The 21,245-nt window shown below is 47.3% G+C and overlaps 1 protein-coding gene and 1 pseudogene across 3 annotated transcripts in view; both read left to right on the forward strand.

Moving 5' to 3' along the window:
- Window positions 1-266: 266 nt before the first annotated feature.
- Window positions 267-1,010, forward strand: LOC106021243 (annotated as a pseudogene).
- A 6,982-nt stretch (window positions 1,011-7,992) lies between these two features.
- Etv5 (ETS variant transcription factor 5) overlaps window positions 7,993-21,245 on the forward strand; it is a 58,734-nt gene continuing 45,481 nt past the window's right edge. Inside the window, exons 1-5 of one of the 3 annotated variants that reach the window (XM_013114604.3) lie at window positions 7,993-8,129; window positions 10,976-11,096; window positions 11,230-11,317; window positions 11,441-11,488; window positions 11,580-11,630. In XM_013114604.3, the coding sequence (XP_012970058.1) occupies window positions 11,052-11,096; window positions 11,230-11,317; window positions 11,441-11,488; window positions 11,580-11,630 (232 nt within the window). In that variant the 5' untranslated portion in view covers window positions 7,993-8,129; window positions 10,976-11,051. Of the gene's footprint in view, window positions 8,130-8,169; window positions 8,285-10,975; window positions 11,097-11,229; window positions 11,318-11,440; window positions 11,489-11,579; window positions 11,631-21,245 lie in introns of those variants that run through there. The other 2 variants (XM_005071620.4, XM_013114605.3) reach the window with 2 other exon arrangements.

The raw sequence follows: 21,245 nt of genomic DNA on the forward strand, positions 1-21,245 counted from the left end.
ATTAGGTTTTTGTTTTTGTTAACCAAAACATACATGCTAGAGTCTCACCAGAATATGCATGGCAAATACCTATATGTCCATTAACAGTAAGATGATTCAACCAACTACAAGCCATTTATACTATGGAATATTACATTACAAAGAAAATGAATAAAGCACAACTACAAATTGGTGACTCTCCTAGACACCATGCGAAGAAGCCAGGCATAAAAATACATGCTGGGGCTCTTTTTCGTGGCACCTCTTAGGCAGTTGGCTGTGTGAAGATGAAGCTGAGTATCTCCTTTTCCACCACCAGCTGCCAGAAACTCATCAAAGCGGACGATGAGAGCAAACTTCCTACGTTCTACGAGAAGTGCATGGCCACAGAAGTAGCCTCTGACATTCTGGTGAAGAGTGGAAGGGTTATGTGGTCCGAATCAGTGGCGGGAATGACAAACAAGGTTTTCCCGTGAAGCAAGGCATTTTGACCCATGACAGAGTGCGCCTGCTGTTGAGTAAGGGGCATTCTTGCTGTAGACCGAGGAGAACTGGAGAGAGGAAGCACAAGGCTGTTTGAGGATCCATCGTGGATGCCAATCTGAGTGTTCTCAACTTGGTTATTGTAAAAAAGAGAGAGAGAAAGAGAGAGAGAAGGGTATTCCTGGACTGACAGATACTACTGTTCCTTGTCGGTTATGACCTACATGAAGTAGCAGAATCAGAGAGCTTTTTAATCTCTTTAAAAAAGATGATGCCCGCCAATATGTTGTGAGAAAGCCTTTAAACAAAGAAGGACCAAAGCGCCCAAGATTCAGCGTCTTGTTACTCCACATGTCCTGCAGCACAAACGCCATCATATTGCTCTGAAGAAATAGAGCACTAAGACAAACAAGGAGGAGGCTGCAGAATATGCTACACTTTTGGCCAAGAGAATGAAGGAAGCCATAGAAAAGTTCCAGGAACAGATCACCAAGAGATGTAGGCTGTCCTCACTGAGAGCTTCTAAGTCTGAGTCCAGTCAAAGATAAGTGTTTAATGGTAACAGATAAATAATCACATGTTGAAAGAAATGTTCTGGGTGATTCTGTTTATATGAAGTATAAGAATATATAAATAAACTGGTCTATCAAATTTTAGAAGCTGAGAAGGTGGCTACTGGGGCAGTGGAAGATGGATTTGCTGCCTGGTGGTGAAGAGGCTTTCTGTTGGGACTAGGAAGCAAGTTAGTGAAGGCTTGGGTCTTTGTCTGCTGTCCTGGTTAGTTTTTTGTTAACATGACACAATCTAGAGTTATCTAGGAGGAGGAACCTCAATGGAGAGAATGTCTCCATCTTATTGTCTGTAGGCAAGTTGGTAGACATTTTCTTAATTAATCATTGACGTGGGAGGGCTTAGCCCATTGATGGTGGTGCCATTGTTGTGGAATACTTTCTGTACACTGTGAAGATGTGTTGCTCTCATTTGTTTAATAAAGAGCTAAATAGCCAACAGCTAGGCCGGAAGAGGTTAGGCGGGCCTTGCAGACAGGGAAAAGTGCTGCAATGAAGAAGGGTGGAGTCGTGAGGCGACTTGGGGAGGAGCAAGATACACGTACCCTGCTGAGGAAAGGTGCTGAGCCACGTGGCAGAATGTAGATAAGAAATACGGGTGAATTTAAGTTGTAAGAGCTAGTTAGTGACAAGCCTAAGCTACTGGCTGAGCATTTATAATTAATGATAAGCTCTGTGTGATCATTTGGGAGATGGCTAGGTGGGACAGAAAAATATGCCTACATGCCATCCGTGGGCAGTTGATCCTGAGTGGGGGGGGCAAGCCAATAAGCCGGGTTCCTCTTTGGCCTCTGCTTCAGTTCCTGTCTTGAGTTCCTACCTTGACTTCCCTCAACAGACTGTGACTCAGGATTTGTAAGTCAATTAGTTGCTTCCTCCCTGTATTGATTTTGATCATAGTATTTCATCATAGCAGTAGGAACCTAACTAAGACATCTGGACAATGCAAACACAGAGGTCCCTACTTTGTGGAAACTTCTTTAGTCTACAGTTAACAATCTATGCACTTTCCTGTATATGCTATACCTAACAAAAAGTACATAGGTCAAATAGGCCAACTCTGATACTCTAAGCCTTCTCTTCTAAGAGGCTGAAAATCCCCCTTGGGAGTCAGATGCCATCCTTTCAGCCTCCTAAATATCCAGCAACGCCATGCCATGGTGACTGAGATAACTATGATTCTTCTGTCTGCAGTGAGCACCTGGTTCCTGCCATGAGCTAAAGCCAGAGAGCAGGGAAGAAGGAGCAGGGACCTCATCACGTCTACAATTCTAGACACCAGGGCTGGCCCAGGGTGGACTTCTCTAATGTTTTACATCTTTAGGCCTGGGCTGGCCTCACACTCACAGCGATCTGTCTGTCCTTGCCTGCCAAGTGCTGGGATTAAAGGTGTGTGCCAGCACACCAGGCTTGGTTTGGCTTCTGGATGGGAATGGGGTGTGTAGGAGGGACAGGAGCAAGAGGTGAGGAGTGGTTTTCAGGTGGCTTGAGTGAATGCTATCTTCTTCCCAGAGCCAAAGTGTCCCCAGACAGACAGAAACACGGAGATATGTATTTGTTTCTAAACGCTGTGGTGGTTGGGTCTCAAGGGGCTATAGATGCGGAGCCTACCCCAGGCTAAAAAGGCAGGCTGGATGTCCTTCCCATGTCAAGGGAAGTAATCAAAGATGGAGCATTCCATCTGGAGATCCACTACCAGTCGACCGTGGTTAATTTCCCCTTTGTCCAACTCAAAATACATACAGCCTACTCAGCAAATCTAGCAGAGCCTCAGTGTAGGTGGGCGCTTAGAGACCAAGCCAAAAGCCAAAGACTGGCCTGCCTCGCCACCTGCCCTCCAGTTGCCACAATGAAGCCAGCTGGCTCCTCCCATCCCTTAGCTCAGTCTTCCAGCAGTGCTGTTGCGAGATGCCACAGCCAGACCTTTCATAGCTCCAGGCAGACAAATTGTGAGAGACACGCTTTTTGCTTGGGGAATAAAGTCTGAAAAAGCCAGCCTCTGCTCGTCTAAAGCTCACCACCACGGCATAAAAGGAAGCAAAAAGAGGACTCTAGGCCGGTCAAAATAGATTTTGCCAAGTTCACACATCAACTTCCTCTACAGAATCACTGGAGTAGGCACATTGAACCCACTCAGAGCCCAGGGACTCTTACCACACCCACCTCGAATTCATTTAGGTTTTTAGAGGGATGGGGGTTGCAGTCATGAACTACCTCCAGTGCCTGACTTGGTTTGGAGTTCCTAAACTGGTAGATCAGAGGCAGAAAGCTACGGTGGATGTGAGGGGTTGAGTGACTGGAGAATTCATGTTTTTAACCCACTGTAAGTTCTGGTAGCCAATCTAAGGTGGAGACGAGCAGGCAAACTCTAACGAGGAGATGCAGGGTCCCCACAAACACCAGTAGCCTAAGGGTCCCTCATGCGGGGCAGGCAATTCTTGTGACCTTCAGAGACAGAGCAGGCAACTTGGCATGTGACCGGCTCCACAAGTAGGCAGGTCGGTAGCTAGAGGTGGGGGAGGGGCTCAGGAGAAACTGCAGGGTCACCGTATGCTGCTGTACAGATCCTGTTTCAGAACGGGCCTTGGTTCCCAACGTAACATGAGGCAGTTTGTATGTATGTATGTATGTTTGTTTGTTTTGAGGTTTGGGGCTTAAGGAGGACATCCTTCTTCAATCAGAAGTCTTGACTGCTCACATTCCTCCAGAGTCCCCTGATAGTTGATGTTTCACAAGATCTAAGAATGGAGCATTAGCAGGAGACAGGAGGGGGTGATGTCTCCGGAAATAAGCCAGGAGAGGGATATGAGCTCCTCCCAGCACCCCAGTCAGAGGGTCAATGACACGCATTCAGCCTGACTTGGCTGCTTCTCAGACATGCATGCCTCTGTGTGTGCGTGTGTGTGTGTGCGTGTGTGTGTGTGTGCATCGCGCATTGCATGAGCATGTGTGCAAATGTGTGTGCATGTGTGGAGAGAGAGGACATTCTTCATTGTCATTCCTTAGGCACCATATACACTTTTTTTTTTAAGACATGGTCTTTAAAGTAGGCTAAGTTGACCTTCGGGAGAGGCCCAGGGGTCTCTGTTTCACCTCTCCAGAATCAGGAGTTCAGCTTTGCACCTGATTTCAGGCATGTTTCTGAACCTCACACACTGAATCTCAGCAGTAAACTGTGCATTAGCACGGCCTGTGAGAGGATTTGGGGCCACTAAATGAGACACTGTGTGTGAAGCGATCATGGAAGATGCTCTGTAAATACAATTTCTTTTTCTGATGTGGGTTTCATGGAGGTGTATCCTGCTGGCTCGGGATAATTCAGAAGTCTAGGTGGAGTTTCCAGAGCAAATTCCCAGAAAACTGCTCTTGTTAGAGAGGCAGATGAAGAACCAGAACCCCACAGGCAAGATGGGACACCATGGGACACTGCACATCACAGCAGAGTGCCCGAGAACATGGACCCTCTTCAGGGTCTGCATTCTGCTCTGGCTCCAACTCTTACTAGCTACATACCCTTGAAAAAATATTTCCCAACCTTGTGCTTTACTCTCCCCATGTAGAAAATGGGAGAATGATGGCCTACATGCACATCACAAGGTTGATAGAAAGATCGAGCAATTAATTTAGGCAAAGCCTTTGCGTAGGGCCTGGCTTTTCCAGAGCTGTGTGACTTTAATTCCTTCAGGTCTCGGGGCACTTATTTCTAAATCTTAGAAAGGAAGACAGAATTCTTGTTCTTTCCTTTGAAGCAAATATCTCTGTACCATTTAGACCTTGTTTTCAAATCCTTTCTTCCACACTATAGAAGAAAGAAACCTGGGGTTATGTGCCTGCACCCAGGGCCACACTCACTTCTAATGGGGACAGGAGGCCTTCTGTTAGCCCAAGGGGACAACATGACCACTTGCATCAGTTTGAATACCAGGTTGAAAGCTAGGTTGCTTGTTTTACACTCTGGCTGGCTTTGGCATTTGGGGGGCACCAGGCAAAAGCAGACCTCTAAAAGGAAGCAAGCCCCAGGCTTGGGCCCCCTCCTCCCTTTCCCGTCTCCCTCATTGTTCCCATCAACTGACACTGTAAACTGAATGTGAACAAGAGTCTAGCTTCTCTTTGTGACCGAGTTTTGTTACTGCCCAAGGACAAAGGCTAGATTGACACAAGATGAATGTCCCAGGGGGCAGGTCTCTTTTTGTTTTCTTTTCCAATTCTGTTTCTCTCCTGGAGGAGAAGGAATGATAATTAGAGTACTTGTTCTACAAATCCCTCTATGTAAATATGTTCTTAAGAGCAAAGATCCAATGCACTAGACAAGGAACTTCTCCAAACTAACCTTAACTCTCGTATCAGCAAAGATAACGAGAGAAAGAGATTGGGGTGGGAACAGACTGGAAAAGCCAGAGAGGAGAAAAACCCATTTTGGCCTCTGGACTCTGTTCAGATGTTGTTGCTGGGTGGCTGGCTTAGCCCACACACTGATGGGACTCTGGTGTAGCGGCTCTGGAGTGTGACCTCTGGTCTTATCTACTTTCAGCAAAGGATGGACTAGCGCTGCGTCTTAGTTTCTCATTTGTAGAATGGAGATATTAATAGTTCTCTCTGCCTCACTCACTGTGAAGAATTAGATAATCTGTGGAGAACTGTATGACAATGGACTCTCCTGGATCTCATCCATTTCTGTAACTTTTCTTTTTTCTGCCTAGCACATCATATGTGGCACAAATTAAATGTTTACCGGATGACTAAATTATTAATTGCCAACAGCTTTAATGCAACATAATTCCTCACATATTATACTGTATCAGTTTTCCTCTGTTCTGTGGTACCAGGGCTATAAGCCTGGACTCCGTGCCTTCTAGGCAAGTTCTCAATGACAAGCTATCTAAATTGTGATGACTACCCAGGACTGCAATCCCAATATTTAGGAGGAGGAGAAGAACAGAGAAATCAAGGCGATGGGCCACATAGTGAGTTTCAGGCCAATCTAGATATATATCAAGGCCATGTCTCAAAAAGCAACAAATAAATAAATCAAGTATGGCACACAGCGCTTCCCCTCGTCCCAGATAGCCTCTGTTTGTTGCTACTTAACCTATAAATTTCCCATCCTCTTCCCAAAGAGGAATGGAGAGCTTTGGTCTGAGGCAAAGGTCACCAGAGCCACACTCCAGACATGAAGTGAGGAATGTGAAGGGATTGCTGTCCAGTGGCCTCCACTGTTTTCCTGTAGCTTATCCAGCAAGCTCCGAGCTTTTGAAGGACCGAGGCCTGAGACAATTAAGCAAAGGGGAGTAGGGAACTCTTAGAGAAAGTAAACCAAGAGGAGGCTGCCCTGGATGAGGACGGGATGGCGGAGGGGAGCGGACCAAGCGGCAAGGGGGGATCTGGGGACTAATGCGGGCCCTGCAAGTAGCTGGATTCAAAGCCTCCAGGGACGTCGGAAACAGGCTGGGAGCACCAAAAGGATAGGGCAGACTCTCCAGTCACCGAGTAAAACTGGTGCTACGGGGAGCACAGTGCTCAAGCAGGAAGTTAAATATCAAGGAACTGCTCGTTAAAAGTTCAAAGCACCTTCCCACACATCAGCTGGTGCCCTCCTCAAGTCTCTGGCAAAACCGATAACTCAGCCCGCTGGGCCTGGCACCAGGTTTCACCCCAGCATTCAAACTGGTCAAGGACCGTGATCAATCAACACACCAAGTGCCAGCTCTGCTATACAAGCAGAGGGGGAAAGACCGCGGACCCTAGAAATCCACACCGCATCCCCCACTGTGGAGGACCGGACACCCGGCACCCGAGTCCGGCTCAACAGCCATTGCTGTGGCTCTTCTAACTTTGACATCCCGCTCCCACGCTGGCAGAGAACAGAACTCCGTCACAGGGCGCCCTAGCATCCTTGGGAAGAGAAGAGAACCGCCGGTGTCGGTCTCAGGAGCGGGCCGAGGGTAGAGGGTTGTTTATTTCCTGGAACACCCTGTTAAGAATCTCAGCGATTGCAGTCAGTGCCCGATCCTTTGGCAAGCAACGCTGCTTCTCCCAGCTCCCAGCTGCACGGGATCTAATTCGCAAATACACCATCTTGCATTCAACACTTAAATGGAAAACAAGCAGCTCGGAAGGGAAGCAAACGGTCTAACTCTGACCGCACGTTTCAGAGGGATTTGTGCTTCCAAAGGCCCTCTACTGGTCCCGTGCGGTCCGAGAACCGGATTTCTGGTTGAAGTCTCTAACTTGCAGAGCCCAGAGTCAATCAGCCCAGGGAGCCACGATCAGATCCGGCCTTAGGCTTTGTCAACATGAAACATCAACTAAAACCTGGAAGAGCTCAGGTTTTAAAAGAAAGATAACTGCTTAGTCTTTCCACTGGAAACCTGGTTAAAGGAAATTAAGGCCTCTCCTCTTCAAGGTAGCTAAGATTAGAGGGCTCGGTTTCCGTTTTCTGTGTTTCTATGGGCCGAACGCCCAGGCGGGTCAGCGAGTTTCTGTGTGTGGAATGACGAATTCCTCTCGCCTGAGTTCTAAAATGATAACTTAGCTCGCTGCTGCAGCTGCGAACGCCTGGCGCCAAGCGGCCCCGCGCGGGGGTGGCGGGAGGAGCGGCGCAGGCAGAGGCCTGGGGGAACTTCGCGAGTGGCCCCTTTAAGAGCTTCACTGACTCAGCTCAGCTCCCCCTCAGGTCGCGTTTTTTATGAATGAAAAACGTCCTCACATTCATTATATAAACAAGCCGGTGCTGATTGGTCAATGGCGCTCAGCGCATAAATTATGTAAAACAGACCTCTGAGGGCGTTGAGAGAGGCCGACCGTTAGCCAATGGGCACCGCAGTTGGTGGGGCGGCCCAGCTGGATTTGCCTGAAGACAGGGTAAACAAGAGGTGATGGGCAGCCCGGGGGACAACCGGAGACCAATGAGGACGCGTCTGCTCTGGGCTGCGGGCCAATGGCGGCGGGCGGAGCCGGCGGGGGCCGGGCCAGTGCTGCAGCGGGCTGCAGGGCGGCGCAGAGTCCGGAGGCCGGTGCGCGGAGCGGTCCATATCCCCGATCGCTGCGGCCCAGCCCGCCACCGAGGCGCGCAGGCGGGCGCGCGGAGTGGCCGCTCAGGTGCGGGCTGGTTCCGAGTCTTCAGTCGGGCGTGCCTGGGGTGACTCCCGAAGCTAGTCGCCCCCTCCCCCCCCGAGGCCCGGTTCGGTTCGGTTCCTGGGAGGCATCGGGCGGGGGCGGCTAGCGGTTCCGGAGCGAGCGGAGAGCGGGTTTCCGTACGTGGCGGAGGAGGCACCCGGGGTGCGGGTGCAGGGAGCGGGGTGCGGGGCGCAGGCTGCGGGAGCGGACGCGATGCAAGAACGGGGTGCGGGGCGCGGAGTTGTGGGCCCCCGAGGGCCCTGGGAGGCTCGCGAGAAGAAATGCTCCGCGGCTCTTAGGTGGGAGGGGGGCGGGCATCAGTTTCAGGGGTGCTGCTCCAGTACCCCGAGAGTTAAATGACACCGACATGTGCAGCCTGCGGGTGCGGGCACGGCCCGAACTTCTGCGGGCCGGGCAAGTTACAGACCGGGCAGCGTGCCCCCAGCCCCCCACTCCGTTCTCTGAGGGCTGGGGGTGCGGGGGGCCGCCTGAGTTGCGGCCTGCGGGGGAGAGAACCGGTGCCGAGCCGGCCGAGAGTGATGCCGGGGCCTCGTGCAGGATTCGGGGTCTGGCTTGCATGAGGGGGGGCGGTTGAGTAGGGGGCGATGAAGGAAGGCGTGTGGGGTCGGGAGTAAATTAGAGGCTGCTGGTAGCGCCCAGCGCCGCATTTCATTTTCTGAATGTGGGTGACTTTTATGAATGAAGCAGGTTTCTTTCGTGGACTCCGAGCTCCCTGAGGCTTTTTTTTCCCCCCTCTCCGGTTTTTGTGAATGAAGCATTGAGCTTTTTTTTTTTTTTTTTCCTAAAACGCTGGGGTGAGGGGCCTGCGTCGGAGACTAGGCGTGCGTTGGGAGTGGGGGCGGGGGCGCAGCTGAAGTTTTCATGAATGGGAAGGCTGGGAATTGGGTGGAAGTGTGTCTTGTTTTGTGAATGGGGCCCGGCGCGAGGGATCCAGTTACAGCCTCTACCTGCGGTGGCGGCCGCGGCTCGTTCTCCCATTCATAAAACCAGGCCCTCTGCGCGCCACGGGGAGGGGCCTCGATCCGGTCGCTGAACCGAGTTAAAGTTTTCCTGGGGGCACCCAGATTTTTTTTTTGGGTGGGGGGAGCGACGAGGACACAAAGGAAGTGGTTTAAAACTCCAGGATGAACTAGATGGAGGCTTCCCTGCAGGCTTTTAAAAGATACTTTGAACACAGTGTTTCCAGCCCTTGAACTCGGAGGGCTGCTTAGAAGAGCCTCCGTGCTGCTTTTGGATTCTCTTAGAGCAGTTTCTTTTACCAGTTTTTTCAAAAGATATTTTTGTGCACCATGAGATTCTAAAAATATTTTACCCTCCGGTTTCCTACACGCTGTCCTGTTACCCACAACAGACATTTAAGAATTTCTGAAGCCACGATTTAATCAGACAGATTTTTTAAATGCAACACAGACTTCTTCCATGCTTCTCTACTAAGGTTTTTAGATTTGGGTACTGGTCGGTGATATTCGAGAGAGAGGGAGAGAGAATGGCCTCGCTCTGATTGATGTTTGCACTGGGTTGAAGGCAAAGCTGGCAGGGGTGTTTTTCTAGGAAGTTGTGAACTCTCTTTCCTTTGACTTTGAAAATATCTGATTACTTGGGCCAAGAGCTGTCTGCGAAGGGTTTTCTTGTATCCTGCTCGCTTATGAAAATTTGATACGGTGTTCACAGCATGAAAAACAAGTCAGATGGAAAGGGCTACTGTGAAAATAGTTCCTTAGTTGGTGTACAAGTTAAAAGAAATTGCCATTTAGGCCTTTCTGTTATTTAGAACTGGAGTGAATAGATGATCATGCCCCCCCCCCCGCACGCCCCTCAGTTTTGACCTGAGTTTTTAAATGGAAAATTAAGTGTTTAGGAAGGGACACCTTCCAAACTTGCTGATTAGCTCCTTCTACATTAAAAAGCTGTCTTCCTTCTTCTGTTGCCCTCTGCCAAGCCCAACTCTTACCAGTGTTTGATTGTTTTTGTTGGGAAATTTGACTTCACTATTTAGTAAAGTGTGTTTTCTTTTTGTGGAGCTTTTTGCTTTGGAAGGTTTTTGGGGGGGCACTTTGGTAGAGATGCATAAATATGAGGAGTGGAATTGAATTTCCTTTATCTCTTACTTTTGTAGATGTTTTATTTTAGAAGTTGAATAGATAATCTTTGTACGTTACCATGGAGATGTTTATGTCATTTCAGGTATACACACCTGTTTGGACAGAAGGCTTAGTTTTAAATAATTTTGTGTGAAGAAAGTATACTTTTGGTCAATTTGTTCCAGGAACTGTACCTAGTGTTCTTACCATAGACCTATAAATAGACCTACAGAATACTTTGAGAAACACATGTATCTTAGTTTCTTAACTGCCAATAATTCGGAATACTTTCACCCAGTTTCTCTAGTTCTTGTTACTGTACTATCAAAAACTTAATTACCTTAAAAAAAAAACAAAACCTGAATCAGATAAATCCTGGAAGGTCATTTACAATGAAAATTACTTAAGGTGTTTTGTTGGTTGGTTGATTTTGGTTATGTGGTAGACAGGCAGGCAATACTATATATATTAATTTTATATATATACTTTTTTGTCATTACTGGAGATTGAACCTAGGGCATTGTAAATACTTCTGGTTTAAGTGTTCTACCACTGGACAACATCCCCCTAATGATCAAGTAAATAGATTTGGTTTTGAGTGCCTAGTAAGCTTTCAAAACTTACACGGAAAGTTTACACCTTGAGTAGGCTTTAAGAATCTCAGAGAGGCAAGGGAAGAATAGACTCCACCCCCTCTCACTTTAATCCCCCAAATTCATGTTACAGGAGGATCTCTGTACACCCCCAGAAACTACTCAATGCTGAAGCCTTTCAACGTGATCCCAGACACTTTGGAAGCACCATGGATGGGTTTTGTGATCAGCAAGTCCCTTTTATGGTCCCAGGGGTGAGTTGGCGCCTGTGCAGTCTTGTCTTGGATCACCTCTGTTGAGTCCTCCCCTTCCTTCCTGGAGAAGTGGGTGGACTCCCTCTGCACCTTTTTTCCTGCATTTGAGCCTTCATTTGTTGGCCCCTTTCAGAAATCTCGGTCAGATGAATGTCGAGGACGACCTGTGATTGACAGAAAGAGGAAGTTTTTGGACACGGATCTGGCTCACGATTCTGAAGGTAGTGGCTCTTGCCCTGCGTGCCGTGGCTTCCTCAGATTAACAATGTGCCGTCTGCTGAGTGTCTTTCTCCTTGGCACTAGAAGTATTCTCATGCTGAGTCTTCTTTTTTTCTTAATTGCAGAGTTGTTCCAGGATCTTAGTCAACTTCAAGAGGCTTGGTTAGCTGAAGGCAAGTTTCTTGACTATGTCATTCTCCATGTAAGACATTCTACTGTGCCTTACTCTACCCAAAGATCTAAAACAGGAATCTGTTTTTCCAGCTCAAGTTCCTGATGATGAACAATTTGTCCCAGATTTCCAGTCTGATAACTGTAAGTACCTTTCTGTTGCTGACACATTTGTTCTGAAATTGTTTGGTCTTGGAACGGTCCCATCTAGAATACATTCTTCAGTGATAGCCAGAAGATTTTGGACAGTGGTATGCATGTATTTTAATAATTTCTGGTTCTGTTTAGATTTAATCAACATAATTTCAATAAAACTTCTTTATCTTAAAACATGAACTCCAGAATTTTAAGTTAGTTTACCATCTATGATCTTATGTCAGTTGTGTGCTTTTTTTTTTTAATTATCATTTTTTGATTTATCTGGGGATGTGTGTGTAACATGTTGATATTTGCAGAGACCAGAAGAGAGTGTCAAATCCTCAGGAAATAGAGTTATAGGTGGTCATGAGTGGCCTTCTTGTGGGTGCTGGGAACCAAACCCAGGTAGGTCCTCTAGAAGAGCAGCAAGTGCTCTCAGCTGGAGAGCCATCAGCCTTAAGTGTCTACTGATCATGCATTTTTTTTCAAATCTTTGGGATGGGGATGTTGCTGAGTGGTATAGTAGTTGTCTCGCATGTACCAGGGTTCCAGGTTCAATTGCTAGCGTTGCAAAAAAGTTATAATTAAGGCAAAGCCAGTGATGAGAGTCTGACCTTTTTCTTTCTTCCTTTGAAAGATAAGGCACATACTTAATGGAAAATTCCTTTTGATTGTGGTTCCACCTAACATGTCCATTTTGTTTCTCCTAAGCTAATGAAGGGTGGTCACAGAATGATTTGATACGCTCTTATTTGTCATGTGGTTGTTATGATGTCACTGTTGAGAAGAGTAAAGTCTTTTTCATGACAATGTCAATTGCAGAGAAAAGTTCCACCATGGCTCCTGGTGCTGGCAGGGCATGGTTAGCTTTTCCCTGTCCTCAACACATTTGGAGGCTTTTATGGTCCAGGCGGAGCTACCGGGGACAAAGCTGGCTGATGAAACTGGAGCAGCACAGGGCTGCTCTCAGAGCATTAGTCACTGGCGAACGAGCAGGTTTAAGAGCGGGCTGGAGAACGCCGCCTCTCTTGAGAGTTGCATCATAGAGAAATTCATGTCTCTTAGTCATAGTTTATAATAGCAAGCACCTGAGCCAGCCTGGGGTCTGATTTCTCATTTTGCACTAACAGATTCTTCTCAGCTTTGTTTTATCTCTGGGGTGTATGTGTGCGTAAAAATGCCACCGGGAGAGAGAGTATCTGGGTCTCTAAAAGAGTGGGGAGTTCTAAATCTATTAGATAAAAGAACAGAGGTACCAGCTAAGCGTTCTGTAATGATAGGCCTGGTGTTCAAGGCAGAATGCCATGAAACTTGAAAAAGAAATAGGCTGCAACCCATAGATGAATGGCTACCTTAGCTTTGTCACAGCTTGCAGTGGAGAGTGTCTATACAAAAGGAAATGCTTATTACTGCCCTTTGATTGCTTTCAGGTGATTGGGAGCATGCCATTGGAAGGCTAAATAGAGATAACCCAAGGGGGCGGTGGGGGGGGCGTTGTTTCCAAGACGAGAGACAGAATCTCCTTAAACTTGTTTTTGTCTTGGCAGTTTGGCCCTGCCTTTCCAGTTCGTACCCAGAGCAGGGTGAGCTGCAGTCTGCCTGGGAGGTGGCTTTCATAGCAGAGGTTCTTTAAAATGCTTTTATTACAGTTTGTTTCTCTGAGTTAAAAGGGAGGTGAGACGGCTGAACTCAGATTGATGGCATGCATTGCCTGTTTGGGGAGGGGCTGTCAGCAAGCAGGGTTTCTATCTGCTGAGACTCTTATCTGTAGGAGTAGGCTAGAGCAAAGAAATCAATAAATGTGTCTTGGTGCTCTAGGAATAATTTCTGCTCGGCAGATAAAATGTGCTAGCTTTTTTAATTAAAATACCCCACTGTAAATGCAGGTGCTTTTGGGGCTGTTCCTGCCCACCAAATGTGATGGGGGGGATTGTTGTTGATTTGTTTTGTCTGCTTGCTTTTTGTCACTACTGCTTAAGGTTGAGCTTGTCTGTATTTTAAGGGTAAAGTAGATGGTCCAGTAGCCTAAAAAAGCCTCGGGACATTAATTTTGTTGCAACTCTTCCTGAGGTAGTGCATGGGAGAGGGTGGATCCAATAGACTGATCTGCCCTGGGTGCTGAGGCAAGAGCCCCAATGTGGCTCCGGGAGCCTGGAACCCTTCATTCAGGTTGCTGTGTATGACTGCAGTCAGGTTCAGACTGGCAAGGGATGGGGCAGGGAGGGGGCTGATGGAGCCCAGCTGCCCACAGACTGGATACCTTGCTTCCCTGGCAGACTGGATACCTTGCTTCCCCGTGAGCACTTCCCATAGTGTTGTGTAAAGTCACATGGAAAACGTGTTTGTTGTTGTTTCTTGTTTTAAAAACAATAAAGGCTCCATTTCTGAAAGATTATGTAAGTCTTCCAGATTTGAACACCTTGTCTGTAAATGTGGTTTAAAGAAATAAAGCCGTTGTAAGTTTAACAGAAATGTCCCCCGCTTACCTCTAGTGATGCAGATTGTGTCTCTGTCTTGTGAATACATACTCATGCACGCGCACGTGTACACAGGACACCGCTTGCTTTCGGTGGTTAGAGGAGAACATGTTGGGATTGGTTCTCTCTTCACCGTGTGTGTGTGTGTGTGTGTGTGTGTGTGTGTGTGTGTCTGTCTGTCTGTCTGTCTGTCTGTCTGTCTGTCTGTCTGTCTTATCAGTTTTGGTGACAAGCGCCTTCATCCTCTGAGCCATCTTGCTAGCTCCTTGTTAAAAATTTTAAAAATTGAAATCTGGGGAACAGAAAGCGCATCTCTGAGGCAGTGGTTGTCAACCTTCCTAACCTGCGACCCTTTAATACATTCCTCATGCTTCCTCATGCTGTGGTGACCCCAACCGTAAGATTGTTTTCATTGCTACTTCATGACTATAATTTGATACTGTTATGAATCATAATGTGAATGTCTGGTATGCAGAATATTTGATATCCGAGCCCCCTAAAGGGGTTGAGACCCACAGGTTGAGAACTGCCCTAGAGCCTAGTAGCGCTGCCAGTGTGCCCCCAGCCCCAATAATCCCTTAGTGTTGAGAAGTGACTTGAAGATCCAAGGTTGTCTGAGCTGGAAACCCCTTGTAGAGATAATCTGAGAAAACCAACATGTAATTTGGGTGTAAATGGGAAGACTGCAGTGAAATGAACAGTTTTTTAATCCTTACGGAAAGCTGCAGTCCCATTACCAGCCTGCTCAGGTGGGTCAGGACTCTTTGTTTAAGATCCCGGAGGTGACTTTCAGGAAAGTGAGGGAGGTGGCTGGCCATCCTGTCCACACCTCAGAAAAAGCTGACCTACAGATGAGGGCATAGAGAGCTCCCATTTAGAACTTGGAAGAGATGTAAAACAGAAACATTGTAACAACTGACATGATGCATCGGTATAGAGAAAGGTAATGCGTGCGTGCATGTGATAATTGAGTATGTCACAGGCTACATGTTGCAACAAACCTTGGTCTTAGGGGTCTCTCCACCCCTTTCCTACGTATTTCCACAGAGTTAAGTCAAAGCCACAGGTACAATTGGAATTGGAGGACTTAGGGACTTTGATGTGGGAGTGAGAAGCTGCTGAGTTCGTTTCTCTAAGCTGACTTCCTGGGTACTAATGCGTGTTTTTAAATGTAGGTTTCAATTGTGATCTTTTTAAACATCTCACTTGTTTCAGTGGTGGCATTGTGAATACATCCATCCAGCAACTTGAGTAACTGGACTAGTTTATGCTGAGAGGGAATGACAGATCTCACTGTAGCACTGTACCAAATACGATTTGCAAAAAAACGATCTTAAAATCTGAATGGCCCCATTTTCCCCTTGAGTTCTCTTTTAAATATGTGTTTCAAAAAAAAAAAAAGGAATGACTTCAGGAAGTACGGGTAATTTCCCAAGGACCATCTAATTAACTGTTAAAATCAGCTTTTCCTAAGTTCAGTGCAGTAGGTGGCTAAAACACAGGGTTAATGGTTGTGTTAGCCCTGGAGCCACAAACAGCAGATACAGTGGTGACACTGGGGCCCTTCTGAGGAGAACACAGTTCTGGCCGTGAGTTGTGGGAGGGGGCGCTTGGAGCAGCCCTTACTCTGAAATGAGGCCACTTGTAGTACAAGGGCCCTAGATGTTGTTGTTGGAAAATGAGGAAGAACATATAGGTGACTTAGGAAGAGGAGGCTGAGTCAGGGCTATCGGTGTGCTTCTCAGAGGGTGCTAGAACTGAAAGACCGGGGGAGAAGAAAAGAAAGCAGATGAAAAAGTGTGAGGAAAAACATGGAGTGGGGATAATTTGGCCTCAGACTTTAAAGCGACTTTCAGAGGCATTGCTAACCAGTCCTCTGCCTTGTGGCACACGGAGCCCTCAGTGATTAGTGGTCGTTTCCGTTTCCATACTGCTGGCATCCTGAGGACTGCTAGTGACCCAAGACCATTGCTCTAAACAGGAGCCATAGGGTCAAGTTAGGCATATTTAAAACGGTGGTGGTTCTCTGACACATCTCCAATAAAGCCTGGAAGCCTCTCCGGTCCTTTGTATTTGGTGAAAAGCCTTGAGAAGGGGAATTAGTCTGTCTGCCAGGCAGATCAGTCATGTAGGTGCCAGAAGTAACAAAATCCTGGCATGCTTCAAGAACTTACCATTAGGTCCCTGCTCTCCAGCATCCTTCGGTTTTATGAGCTAAAGATACGGGAACTGGTGTCTGCTTTTTCTTCTGTCTCATAGTATCATGATTGTGTTACCAGTCCCAGAAAAGAATATTCCTGGGGGTGAGGTAGGTTTGGGTGTGAGAGACAGTCAGCTGCCGCATTTCTGGAGTTCGAATGGTGGCGAAGCAGCAGCCTCGCTGACTTCCCCATCTTGGGCATACTCTGCCCTTGAGCAGCTTGGGCCCCATCTGTGCCCTGGCACTCACAGCTTCTCCATTTGGAATCCAGGGAGCTCAGAGTCTCGTCATGTTGCGGCTCCCAGCTTTTGGATTGGTGCCAGGTGTGCTGATGCCATTACCGGATTAGGTTGGTTTTTTAAAAATTCATTTTGTGAACTCATCAGGCTCCTTTGACAGAGGCTTTGGTCATCACCATCGTCCCTTCTCTAGGCTTCTTTTAAAAGAATGATCCCTGCTGTGGGCAGGGCACAAGTGTGTGTGTGGGCATAAGTCATCACTCTTATGTCCATTTGGGGGTCTGGCACATAAGGTGACAGTGGACTGGTGTTCAGGCCTTATAGGGGATGAGCCCCACCCCAAAAGCTCCACCCAGAAAACAACTGAGGCTCCCCCTGTAAGAGAATGAGGGAGTTAGAATTGCTGCAGAGAGTAGAGGATTTTTAGAGCAGGCTAAAGTCTGGGCCAGGAGTCTCAGACTCACTTCCCAAACAGGTAAGGTGATGTTTGGGAATTTGATACTGAGAAAGGTCTCCAAGAAATGGGCATGGGCAGTCAGTGAGAAGCTGTAAGCATAAGACATTTGAAAATAAGTCTGGTATGAAGAAAGCAGTCTACAAGCTCAAAGTGATCTCATTCGATTTTCCTGAAGTATATTTTTCCTTGAAATCAAGTTTGGAGAGTTTTGCTCTCTCCATTCACCCTCGGGGTAATTACTGAGTGTTTAGAGGGAAAAAAAAACCTAAGACACCAAACCAGTTTTTAGCCTTGTACCCTCTGAAGTCTTGAGAGATTTTATCCTCCCTCTCCAGATCTGTGCAGTCTTCCCTTTGGCTGCCCGGACATCCAGAAGGATGTGCTAAACCCTTCGGGCCACTCAGAAACCAAGAAATTGTTAAAATTCCTCATGTCTCCCAAGTCTCTCTGCCCTGGGGAGGAAGCAGTGGGGCTCCCTGAGTTGGCTACCAGGGAGGGGGAAATGGGGGAGAAGTCTGGTCAGGCAAGCTCTGAGAGGCAGAGTTGGTCCTTAATATAAATCAGGGCAGTAGAAAGCTAAGTCCCCTGGAAGCAACAGTGATAGTAAATGGTAATCCTGCTATTCCTTTACCCCTTTGCCTGAGGGCACTTTTCTGAACAGTGTTTTCGCCGCTCAGCCTTGCAGATTTCAGCAATAATCCTAGCCATTTGGGCCGAGGGAGGGTGCAGACCCAGCCAGCGCCCCCTACTGCGTCTGAATTTCTTACATAAACATAGCACACTGGGCGAGCAAGCTTCTCTGTGGCGACAGCTGAGTCTCAGGCATTAGTAGTAGGTCTGTCCCAGCTAGCTGAGCTTCAGACTCCCCCTCTTGTCTGAATGGAGCATTCCAAATTGGTTGTGAATGGAGGGCGGGGCCCACTGGCAGACTTTTTCAATGAATAACCAGACCCCATTGTGCAGCCTGTGGAAAAACAACCAACTCCAACAAGGCTGTGACTGTTAGAAATATGCATGTGATTGGCAGCTTGGAGAGCCTCCAGAATTAGTTTCCTTTGGCCTGCTAACTGCTCCCTGCTCTCCAAGCCTGAGCTTAATGGGGTATGAGTTTTCCTTTAAGGGCTGTCTTTTAACTCTCTCCCTACCAGGTGGGTGACCTGGTGGCTCCCTGAAGCCTGAGTCTTCACTCCTTGCTTTGCCTGCCATTTTCTAGTGTAGCTTCCCCAGAGAGACTTGATCTGAGGGTGTCAGCCTTTTATCTCCTCTGGGACTGTGTCTTTACTTCTCACCGGAAGGTGACTGCCCCTCTTCCAACCTCTGCTCTTTACCCCAGCTCTGGAGGGTAGGTGTTTGCAAGGCTGAGGCAGATATTTCTCAATTTTGGCTCTTTCATAAGCGCCAATAAAACTGTACGCTCTCTACCCCTTGGCCTCTCTTGTTTCATTTGTCTTTACTCAAAAAGTGTTTCTTTACGATGTTGCTTACCAAACTTCCATACTTAGCTACAGGCTATCCTCCCTGCGGCTTCGCTGCTTCCCAGACACCAGTGAAAGGGTTGGGCCTCTCCAATTAAATGCCCAGGGAGTACCAAAAAGAACTCCGCCTTGGAACAACTCCAGAGCCAAAGGAACCCCCTCATGCAGGAAGTACTCAGCTTTAGGGGGTACCCAACTCTATTAATAGTGTATATACCCTTAAATATCCTCCAGCATCTTGGCTAACAGCCAGCTCCTAGAACAAGCTAGGCTTGGTCAGCATTGTAGGACACACACTCGGCGGGCAAAACTTAACTAGTAATGGTGGGTGTGGTTTCCACAGGGCTTTAAAATGCTCTTCTGAGTGTTTGCTTTTGTCCTCACAACCAAAATAAAGTTTTTTATGTTCTGTCATATTTTTATCCCAAGTATTTTCCTGGAAGTTGACCTTGCAAGCGTACCTCTCCCCCTTTTCCTAGGAGAATAGACCTGGGTAGATTGTCCTTTGCCAGAGTTGAAACCTGTCAGGAGGTGACCCTAGTTTTCTATTGTCAGAATGTTGCCGATGCCCCCCTTCCTGGGGCCCCCTTCCTCCCCCCCAGGCTGAGGACACCAGTATTTCAACTGCAGGCCTGGAAATACTTTGCAGTGATCTGAAGAGCAATTCCCAAGGGTCACTAATAGATACCAAGAGGGATCCTGCTAGCTAGCTCCTGAATAATGACATGGAGACTTCCTTTTATGAAAGCTCAGCTTATAGGCTTGTTCCTAGCTAGCTCTTATAACTTAAATTAACCCATTTATATTAATCTACATTCTGTCACATGGCCTTACTTCTCTTCCACCTTGTTCCTCTTGTTCTCCCTGTGGCTGGGGACTCCGTCTTTATTCTTCCCAGAGTCCTCTTTTGCTCCGGAAGTCCCACCTAACCTCTTCCTGCCTAGCTATTGGCCATTCAGCTCTTTATTAAACCAATCAGAAGGTGCCTTGGCAAAGACATGTCTTCACAGTGTAATCAAACATTCCACAACATGGGTGTCTCTTGTACATTGTCACCCACAGTGAAGGCCAGATTCTGGATTTCCCAAATTTCCTAGTCTGAATCTTAATGGGAAACAGTTGAATGGAGATAATCGCCCCTGTTACTCGAACACCCTTGACCTCTTCAGATTGTCCTCAGGTCTTCTGTCACCCCTCTCCTTCCTCAGCAGCCGCAGAATTTTATTTCTTTAGCGATGTTGATAAAACTGTGAGATTTTAACTTGTCCTTTATTTTTATGAGTATTAACCTCAATTCCCGCTTGCCATTCGCCATTCCTGTCCACCTGGAGAATTTCCTTTAGTCTCCAAGTCCTTCCAACAATGGAGAAGTCCTGTAATGTTTCTCCATACGTTCCTCAGCCACGGACCCGTGCTCTGCATGGTTCAGTAGTACCTGGTCATGTACTTAGCACACAAGCAGGATATCTGTTCCATTCTGTCCCCACCCCACCTCCCAGCGTGGGCCTCCAGACAGTAGGAAGTAAGGCTTCAAAGGATCCAACGCCAATGATGGCTATTTCTCATTTCCTGTTAACTCTGTGCATGCATGTAGTAAAATGTTCCTTGGTAGTCTAGATTGACAGCTGATTTTCTACCTCCAAGGAAATCTCCCTGTGTTGGAGAGCAGGCCCAGCCTTGGTGCCCAATGCCCTGTATAGGAGAAGGTGTCAAGTGACACAAGGGAATGGTTCCTAAAGTTTGGGTTTCCTCCTATCGAACTTCAAAGGTGAATTTTAAATACAAAGTTGAAGACTGAGAGTTTTCACAGGCCTTAATGCATTCCAGATATTTTTAATATTCCTTTTTTGTTTTATTGAGACAGGGTCTTTCTACGTAGCCTGTTTTTAATATTTCTAACATTTTACTGATGTCAGTTTAGATGAGAACTATGTAAAGTGAGAAATTCTTGAGACAGTAAAGCTTAAGGTTCAAGCTTAAGGTTCTGTTTGGGCCCCGTCCCCCCCCCAAAAAAAATGCTCCATGTCTGTTTACCCTGCTGGGGCACGCTACTGTGAACAGCTTCACAGCCCTGCCTGCTATGGTCAGAGTAACCATGCTGTTGTCTCCACCTGGCCACACTAGCCTGGAGAGCAAGACGCTCCTTAGGCCTCTTGTGTGTTGTATCTCGTACTGGCAGAGGATGGATATTAATACTCTAGGCATAGCTGCTAAGAAAGTGGTAAAATAGTCTGCAGGATGTTCAGATCCTCCTTGTATGAGCAAACTAATCAGTCACATTGTTACTCTATAAACACTCTAGCTGGGTGGCTGGGCTGTGTCTTAGGTCCAGAAGCTTGCTTTGACTTTCCCTAGAGTTGGCTCTGTCCAAGTGGACAAGCCCTTTCCTTAACTATTAAAGTGCTTTGGCTTTTGTTTTGTTTTGTTTTTTTGGCCTATGTGTTCTAGTAGATAATTCTCACTCAGGAAAACTTAACTCTGCACAAAGTATTTCTTAAAGATTTTTATTTTTTAGGTGTGTGTGCGTGTGTGTGCGCGTGCGCGTGTATGTGTGCGAGTGTGTGTGCGTGTATATGCACATAGAGGCCAAAGGAAGGCTTGGGACCCCTGGAGCTAAAAGGACAGGAGGCTGTGAGCTGCCTGACTTAGGTGCTGGCAACCACGTTTAGATTATTTGGGAGAGCAGCAAGTACTCAACTTGAACCGTCTCTCCAGCCCCCAGAGGAAGAGGCCCATAGCATGATGCCTACCTCAGTCTGGGCCTCTGTTCTCC

Source organism: Mesocricetus auratus, unplaced genomic scaffold (genome assembly GCF_017639785.1).
Source record: "Mesocricetus auratus isolate SY011 unplaced genomic scaffold, BCM_Maur_2.0 Super-Scaffold_100008, whole genome shotgun sequence".
Taxonomy (NCBI): Eukaryota; Metazoa; Chordata; class Mammalia; order Rodentia; family Cricetidae; genus Mesocricetus; species Mesocricetus auratus.